The sequence below is a fragment of the Sinocyclocheilus anshuiensis genome, unplaced genomic scaffold, assembly GCF_001515605.1.
Source record: "Sinocyclocheilus anshuiensis isolate Anshui unplaced genomic scaffold, SAMN03320099.WGS_v1.1 scaffold513, whole genome shotgun sequence".
NCBI lineage: Eukaryota > Metazoa > Chordata > Actinopteri > Cypriniformes > Cyprinidae > Sinocyclocheilus > Sinocyclocheilus anshuiensis.
In genome coordinates this window covers 562,883-571,905 of record NW_015537972.1, presented here as the reverse complement: position 1 = coordinate 571,905, position 9,023 = coordinate 562,883, and the positions used below count along the sequence as shown (strand labels likewise).

The window sequence follows — 9,023 nt, the reverse complement described above, 5'->3', positions numbered from 1 at the left end:
GTATATATATATATATATATATATATATATATATTAGGGGTGTGACGAGACACTTATCCCACGATACTGGGTTCACGAGAACGAGACAAGATTTTTATACTTTTTTAAAGAAATCCTCAATGATGAAATGTATAGTCTTTTATTACAATCTACTATCTTTTAGATTACTTTTATTTTAATCTAAAATAGTCTTTTATTCTTATTAATTAAAATCATGAAACTTATACCAATTCTGTGTATGAGATATGACGCTAGTTTTACTCAAATCAAACGCTAAAATGCTCGTGAAGTGACTCTCAGAGCAGTTCTGGAGATGTTGTTCTTGTGTTTGCGTCCTCATTTAGTGAGACGGCAGACGCTGAAATCACCGCGAGTGTCGCGCGCTTCAGTGTGTGTGTAGTAAATGAAACCGCGCATCTGCGCCATTCATTAACAGAGACAGGCAGAACATGCAGGATTCATATTTAAATTTACTTTTGCAGCTTAATATTTACAGATACTAGTCCATATCGTGATTTGATTTAAGTGTAATGACCTACTTTTGATTAATTCATTCAAAATTTGACAAATTCCGTGACATTCAGCGTTAAACTGTGAATTCAGTTTTTATGACTGGATAAAGACTACACTGCGTAATTTTCCCGCTTATCATGCGTCCACTTGCCTGATGTGAACAAAATATCTTACATACCACCACTGGTGAACGAGCCAGTGTAATGCAAATATATCTGAAAGGTCTGCGCGAGGATATCGTCACGTTCTCGCGAGACCAGTCAGATCTCGCCAGACACATCGGATCTCGCGAGATCTCGTGCCACGAGATCTCGTCACACCCCTAATATATATATAATGTTCCAGTTACAGCAAGACAACAAGTACACCTGTGTAAATCTGTGGGAACTAATTTCTTACATCCACTAAAAAAAAATCACCTTTTAGTTGCAAAAATGGCAAGAAAATGTAAATGTATTTCTTTAAATAGTCTTTGGGGCCTCTGTAGATGTATAGTTTTGATATATCCTCCCTTCTTGTCAAGAGACCTCACATTTGGCTGTGCTGTTGACATCACTGGCACCTTAGAGAAGAGCCCGAGTAAGAGACAGAATGTGGAGTTACGTGCTCGGCATATTGAAGTGGTTGGAGAATGCAATCCTGTGGTGAGTCTTTACTTTAAAAATGAATCAGTCAGATAAAACTGATGAGAAGTGATTTATAAAAAAGTCGTGATTAGATCACAGTTAATATACTGATCCAGTATGTCTGCTCTAGGACTTTCCTTTCAAGATCAAGGAGCGTCATTCTCTGGAGTATGTCAGGCAGTTCCCTCACCTCCGATGCCGAACAAATGCCTTCAGCTCTCTGCTCAGGATACGCAGTGAGGCTACAACTGCTATCCAGTCGTTCTTCAGGGTAAAAAGTTATCATTTACGCATTACCGTTTAAAGTTTGGCATCAGTGAGATTTCTCGAAAGAAGTCTCTTATGCCCACCAAGGCTGCATTTATTTGATCCTAAAATTGTGAAATATTTATACTATTTAAAAATAACTGTTTTGTTTTAATATATTTTAATAAGTAATTTATTCCTGTGACGCGGAGCTGAATTTTAGTGTCATTACTCCAGTCTTCAGTGTCACATGATCCTTCAGAAATCATTTGAATATTCTGATTTGTTGCTTAAGAAACCATGTGTGTGTATTTATGAATTTTATATCTTTTATTATACAGTTTGTAATATTAGAACTGCCCCAAAAATTTTGAATAATAGTAAAAAATATTTTAAATGTATTTTCATTCTTTTATTCTTATATTAGCTGTATAATGTGCAAATTAATAACAAATCATAATTAGAAAAAAAAAAAAAATTATAACCAATTCATGATCCTTCAGAAATCATTTGAATATTCTGATTTGTTGCTTAAGAAACAATTATTTTTATCAATGGTAAAACAGTTCTGCTGCTTATTATTTTTGTGGAAACCTTGATGCATTTTTTTTTTCAGGATTATTTGTTGAATAGAAAGTAAAAACAAAAACAGCATTTATTTGAAATACAATTAACTGAATGTATTTATAAATTGTATTATATATATATATATATATATATATATATATATACTGTATATATACTGTATATATATGTGTGTGTGTGTGTGTGTATTTTAAATATTTTCATTCTTTTATTCTTATATTAGCTGTATAATGTGCAAATTAATAACATCATAATTATAAAAAAATAATAATAAAATTCTCATATGGCTTATATTTCCTTTTGAGTGATTTTGTTAATTGTTGTTACAGGATAACGGTTATGTGCAGATACACACACCAGTAATCACCTCAAATGACTGTGAGGGAGCTGGAGAACTCTTCCAAGTTGAGGTACGGTCTAGTTGATGGGTGACGTGAGATATAGCAACAAGCAAAATGATATTATTTCAAAATATGGTACATGGATGCTATTGATTCTTCCTTAAAACACTGAAAACGTATGTTTGTGCTCTCTGCAGCCTGCAGGGCATAATGACTCCGATGACCCAAACCCACATTTCTTCTCTGTGCCGGCTTATCTAACAGTCTCAGGACAACTGCACCTGGAGGTGATGGCAGGGTAAATAGTTTAGACACAACTAGTCGTGTTAATCTCACTATGTTAAGAATATTAAAAAAACTGATCCTAGCTCAATTTTATTATTAGGGCTGTAACGAACAGACATTACAAAATGTATAATGAATCATTAGCTAAAGTTGAATGCTAAACTGTTTTGTGATTGCTCAGCGTCTGCTGTTTTCTGTTGTAGGGCTTTTTCTGCAGTGTACACATTCGGTCCCACGTTCAGAGCGGAGAACTCTCAAAGCAGGAGACACTTGGCAGAGTTTTACATGGTAGAGGCAGAGATTGCCTTCACTGAGTCACTAGACGACCTTATGAAGGTAGAAAACTCATTCCTTCCCACTCTGTGAATTACATACACTAAAGACTCTATCAAGCAACTGATTATGGTTGGCAGATTTGAAAGTGTGTACATTTCATAATGCGTCATTTTCATTTTAAAGCTTGTTTCTCGTTCTTCAGGTAATGGAGGGCTTATTCAAAGCTGCCACGGAGCATGTGCTGTCCTCTTGCGCAGAGGATGTAGAGTTATTTCACAAATATATTGCACCAGGACACAGGGTATGACACACAATGCTGTTGTTCCGTATGCTTTATAAGAGCCTTATAAGAGCATTGGGAGTTTCTCCACTATAACGGCTGTAATAAAGTGATAATGTTTTATCTTATTTGAACATCCTCAGGATCAAGTGGATCTCATGTTGAAAAGAAAATTTTATGTGTACGTATTATATTTCAGTTCAGTCTACTTTTCCCAAAGCTGAAGTCCTTGAGCTTGAGAAAAATATTACATACTTTTTTCTTCTTCTAAAAAGTTCTCTGAACATTAGCTGTTAAAAGTAAGAATCAGTAATTTTTGTATGTCACCTCTCCTTGAACCATGCAATTTTATTGCACGATTTTAAATTGTTATATTTGCGTTTTACAGCATTTCTTACACCGAGGCCATAGACATTCTAAAGAGCAGTTCACAGAACTTTACAATCAGCACTGAGGCAAGTAAAAAACAGCATATGTTTGTTTTAAATAATTACTATACTTAATATAAGAGATACTTTAAGAAATGCACATTGAATAAAAATATGATGTCCATTAGCATTCAAAAGTTTGGTGTCAGTAAGAAATGACTACTTTTATCCAGCAAGGATGCATTAAATCGGTCAAAAGTGACTAAAGACAATGTTACAAAATATTTTTATTTCAAATCAACGTTGTTCATTTGAACATTTTATCAGAGAATCCTGAAACAAACATATCACAGTTTGCACAAAATATTAAGCAGCACAAATTCTTTTCAACATTGATAAAAATAAGAAATGTTTCTTGAGCAGCAAAATCAGTATATTAGAATTGGAGTAATGATGCTGAAAATTCAGCTTAGCATCACAGGAATAAATTATATTTTAAAATATATTAAAATAGAAAACTGTTATTTTAAATTCTAATAATATCTCAACATATTACTGGTTTTACTGTGTTTTTTAATCAAGTAAAAACAGCCTGGATGAGGCCAAGGCTGTATTACATTAAAACATTAAAAACCTTACTGACCCAAACCTTTTAATGGTAGTGTACATGTCCGTTTTTTAATATTGTCTGTTCTCCCTTTCTTTGACATATGCTTTACATTAGTGGGGCTGCGATCTTCAGACAGAACATGAGAAGTTCCTAGTGAAACATTGTGGAAATGTCCCAGTGTTTGTCATCAACTATCCCTACGAGTTAAAGCCTTTCTATGCCCGAGACAACCAGGACCAGCCCAACCACACTGTAAGAATGAGCTCTCACCATCAGTCTTTTCTACATGTGGTCCTGCCATGAGTTCCACTCAACTGCTAATCTCTTTTAAATATGTTTATATTATGTGTTTAAAGCCTAGAGTAAATGATCAGATGTGATAAAGATGTTATGGCATGTCTTTCTGAATTATACCTTTTTTTCCGCTTTTCCTCACCTCTATGTGCTCACTGCTTATTCACTGATGATTTTTTGGACAGGCAGCTGCTGTAGATCTCTTGGTGCCTGGAGTGGGGGAGCTTTGTGGTGGATCCCTGAGAGAGGAGAGACTAGAACTTCTGAGTCAACGACTAGCACAGTAAGAATTAGAGAAGAGTCCCTTTTCACATAGTAATACGTAATAAAAATTAATATATGCTGTAATTAAGACATGGATAAACTACTGTTCTAAAGTGCTCACAAAGGCTGCACTTATCACATCAAAAATGCTGTAAAAACAATGTTGTAAAATATTATTACCATTTACAATTTACTTACAATTAAAAATAACTATTTTTTAACTATTTTAATATCACTGCAGTCTTCAGTGTCACATGATCCTTCAGAAATGGTGTTAATATGCTGATTTGGTGTTAAAAAAAAATGTAAAAAAATTAATTTCTTAATATTAATAATGCTGAAAACAGTTGTGCTGCTTAATAGTTTTTGTGGAAATTGTGATATATTTTTCCAAGATTCAAAAGAACAGCATTTATTTGACAGAAAAATTTGAAATAGTTATTTTGTAACATTGTACAGTAAATGCCCGTTCTGTCGTTTTTGATCACTTTAATGCATCTTTGCTGAATAACGCCCCATTCACACGGGGCGTCAGCTTTAAGGCTTGACGGAGGGCGTTTCTGAAGCTTGGTGCTGACGACCGTCATAGTGACAACAGCCAATCACATTAGTCTTCTGGTGTTGCATGAACGCGATTGGCTAGCGTCTGCGCTAGGGTATTTGTATAAGGCGATCTGATTGGCTGACGCCTGCGTTGGCGCTTGAAAAGTTGAAAAGTTTTCAACTTCTGCCGCGAGCAACGGACCCACAATTTATTTCGCCAATGCTTGACATCACTCCATTCAAAGTAAACGAGAGGCGTTGACGCTGACGCCCCGTGTGAATGGGGCATAAAGGTAAAAAAAAAAAAACTGACACCAAACTTTCACAGTGTAAATAAAACATCAAGTACTAAAGGATTTTTATTCGCACTGTTATGTTGATTTGTACAAAAAAAAAGTGTATTTTAGTAAATCCGAAAATACTTTTAGGCTATAGTGTATATTCTGTATGTTAGAATGTCAAATGTATTCTTTTCATGATCAAAATTCTGTACACAAATATGGCACCAAAAATGTAATGCGATGCTTTCCATACATATTACATGTTTGCTGATGTGTTACTAAGTACTATTCACTTGCATCTCCTGCATGTTTTCACTCTTTTCATAGAGCTGGATTGGAGGACACATATGCATGGTAGGTTTCTAAGAACAACTTTTGCTGCCCAACCATATTTTTATTCCAGAACTAAGAGGCATTTGCGTATTATGTGTTTGAGTAGTGTTTCTTTACAAAGTGACATCGCCAACTAGAGGCCTGGCATGCATAATGCAGCATTTTAAGTTGTTTTCTTGGGTCTTTGTGAATGGGGGTCGCTTTGACAACGTTGTAATTTGTACATGAAAAACTTCACAATGTTGTCATACCCTTAAAGAGCATCGTTGTGATTGACAGGTATCTGCAGCTGAGAGAGTTTGGCTCAGTCCCCCATGGTGGGTTTGGGATGGGCTTTGAGAGGTATCTTCAGTGCATTCTGGGACTCCACAATATTAAAGATGTGATCCCATTTGCAAGGTTCTCACACTCCTGCCTGCTTTGAAACAGTGTTTTCCCGAAGCCACCCAACACTGCACATTTTGAATGTCTTTTATGTGTGACACCCATTTGAGGTCTTGAAGTCTCTATCAATGAGCTGATGATCTGAGTCAGGTGTGTTTGATTAGGTAAGCATACAAAATGAGCAATATTGATGAAGCTAGAAACACATTTTTGGAACCACTGCTCTAGTGTAGCAGGATGACTAATGTGTTTCATGCATTTTTATGAAACACATTCATCTTCTCTGTTATAGATAGGAGCAGATATTATTCAACAGCCTCCCTAAAAAAAGTAGTCATTTGTTTTTGTTGATTTTTTTTTATTATTTATGACCACTATCATCAATCACATTTAACATCTTTGAAATAAAATCAAAGACAGCATCTTTGATCTTGTGATGCAGAAGAGTTATTTTTGAATTTAATTACATTTTGTCTGCAAAGACTAATGTCCACATGTCATTCTGGGAATATAAAATGTAAAATATAGACGTTTTAGTTGAGTGAGTGAACTGTTAACACATGTTAACTTTTTTTTACTAAACAGTAGATCTCTGTGAAGGCTCTGGCAAGAACCTCTGCGGCCTTTCAGATGAAGTAATCAATTTTTTTAATTATTTACAAAAGTACATCAATTTTCACATCCTTCAGCAAGCAACATCACCAGTCGTTAATATTGCTGCCTCAAGCCAAAGGCACAAAATGCTACCAGGGCTTGCTGGCCCTGCAAGATGTTAAAGTAGATGGACGAAGAGGACACTCAATTTTGCCCGGCAGACGAAACAGCTGCACAGATGACACTTTCAGAGTGGCAGTGATTGGTCTTACACCTGGAACAAAACACAGAAATGAGCTTTATTGTTAAATTCATTATTAGAACAGGTGGCATTTTTAAAATACACCTTAATTGTTTTTAGCTCATCTTAGGCTCAGTACCTAAAGCAGTCATGGTGAACAATCCTGTCCAGATCAAGCTGACATTCTGGCTTTTGCTGCAGAAGGGAGCAGACCAAATGGCAGCATTCTGTGCAGAAAAATGGGAGAGACGTCTGATTATTACCGTAAACTACATTCGCTCTTCTTATTCTAAGCTGAAAGATCTTTAGGTCAGAAAAACAGGATAAATTGCTGCATTCTCCATATGCCATCTCCTATTAAGCCTATAAAGTCTTGTATTAGAATTGTGGAGAAGAACTCACCTTCTGTCAAGCTAGGTTTGGACCAGTTGTTCATGTTGGTCCTGTAGATGTTGAAACTATCTAGAATATATCCACACAGCATTCTGAACAAGAGAATGCTCAATGCTGCCTCTGTTTGTGTTACACAAAGTGGAATGCATCCATGCAGTGTGAAAAACGCTGGACGACTATGATGTACTGTAGAAGTCCTGCTGGTCCTTCCAGTCCAGCAGCTTAATAATGTCCATCACTGGGCCTTTATTGGCCAGGATTGTTAGGGCGACTTTTTTGGGGAAGGGCCTTGGGATGTTCAGACTGGACGAAAGAAACATTTTTGGCTGTTAAATGGTTATAAATACAGGGTGTCCGTGGGGTCTTAAAAAGTATTAAAAGTTGATAAATCAATTTAGAGAAAATTAAGGCCCTTAATAAGTATTAAAAAGTCTTAAATGCCATTTTCCAAGGTATTAAATTTTGTATCATCTTTTCATTATGTATATTTGTCCGAATAGTGGGGTTCTGTGTAGTTTATTTATATTGACGTCATCTGTTACTGCGCTCACTGACTGACTGCGCTGCTGCGTGATAGCGCGGGGCTTGTTGATCCTGCTCTCTCTGAATTTCTGAACATTACCACATGCTCCCATCCGCTCCCGTGATGTTTGTGTCCGCTCCCGCCAACATTCTAATATTGTATATAATTTTCGCGCATCATATCAATATGTGGGGTATTTAAATCCCTTTTGAATGAGTGCTCACAGTTCACTTTCGATTTCGCAATCGCGCACGCACTATGTAAAGGGAACACATATTACGATAAAAGATATTTGTCAATGAGCTCAAGATCTGTTGAGGAGCAAATCCTCCAACATCTTGTCAGTCATCACTCCTTACTCTCGACCCGTGATCAGTCAAATCTGACTCTTGCAGCTGGTGTTGGATGCAGGGTTGTTGTTGTTGTTGTTGTTGTTTTTTTCCCACGAAATTTGGCTGCTTTTAAACTCTTGCCATGGGTTGATTTTCCCAAGTGGGTTAAAACTTGGAGTGGTGATGAGGTCTTAAAATGTATGGAAAGAGTCTTAAAAAAGGTCTTTAAATGTATTAAATTCCATTCCATGATTCCTGTATATACCCTGAAATAGGGATTTAACTTAGTCTTGGGTAATTTTTTTCTATTGAAAAATCACTTGTACTCACAATGCTGATACTTTCCACGTTTTGACTTTTTGACAGATTTTACTGCCACCTGATGGACAAAACAAAAAAAGCAATTAATATACCATAGGATGGAATATACAATAACAAATCATAATACAAAAAATATATCATAGATTCGAAGTGTGAATTTTCATCCTGCACTTTTAAAAATACACTTTTTTTTTTTCCATTTCTCTTGCAGCTGGTGTTGGATGCAGGGTTGTTGTTGTTGTTGTTGTTGTTTTTTTCCCACGAAATTTGGCTGCTTTTAAACTCTTGCCATGGGTTGATTTTCCCAAGTGGGTTAAAACTTGGAGTGGTGATGAGGTCTTAAAATGTATGGAAAGAGTCTTAAAAAAGGTCTTTAAATGTATTAAATTC

At 35.9% G+C, this 9,023-nt stretch overlaps 1 protein-coding gene across 1 annotated transcript in view; it reads left to right on the top strand.

Moving 5' to 3' along the window:
* Positions 1-6,678, top strand: part of LOC107670421 (probable asparagine--tRNA ligase, mitochondrial) — a 9,326-nt gene extending 2,648 nt beyond the window's left edge. Inside the window, exons 3-14 of the mRNA XM_016463027.1 lie at positions 1,037-1,157; positions 1,270-1,410; positions 2,300-2,380; positions 2,509-2,609; positions 2,800-2,932; positions 3,075-3,173; positions 3,296-3,333; positions 3,541-3,607; positions 4,245-4,382; positions 4,610-4,707; positions 5,840-5,866; positions 6,125-6,678. Coding sequence (XP_016318513.1) covers positions 1,037-1,157; positions 1,270-1,410; positions 2,300-2,380; positions 2,509-2,609; positions 2,800-2,932; positions 3,075-3,173; positions 3,296-3,333; positions 3,541-3,607; positions 4,245-4,382; positions 4,610-4,707; positions 5,840-5,866; positions 6,125-6,269 — 1,189 coding nt within the window. The 3' untranslated portion in view covers positions 6,270-6,678. The remainder of the gene's footprint in view (positions 1-1,036; positions 1,158-1,269; positions 1,411-2,299; positions 2,381-2,508; positions 2,610-2,799; positions 2,933-3,074; positions 3,174-3,295; positions 3,334-3,540; positions 3,608-4,244; positions 4,383-4,609; positions 4,708-5,839; positions 5,867-6,124) is intronic.
* The last annotated feature ends 2,345 nt before the right edge of the window (positions 6,679-9,023 follow it).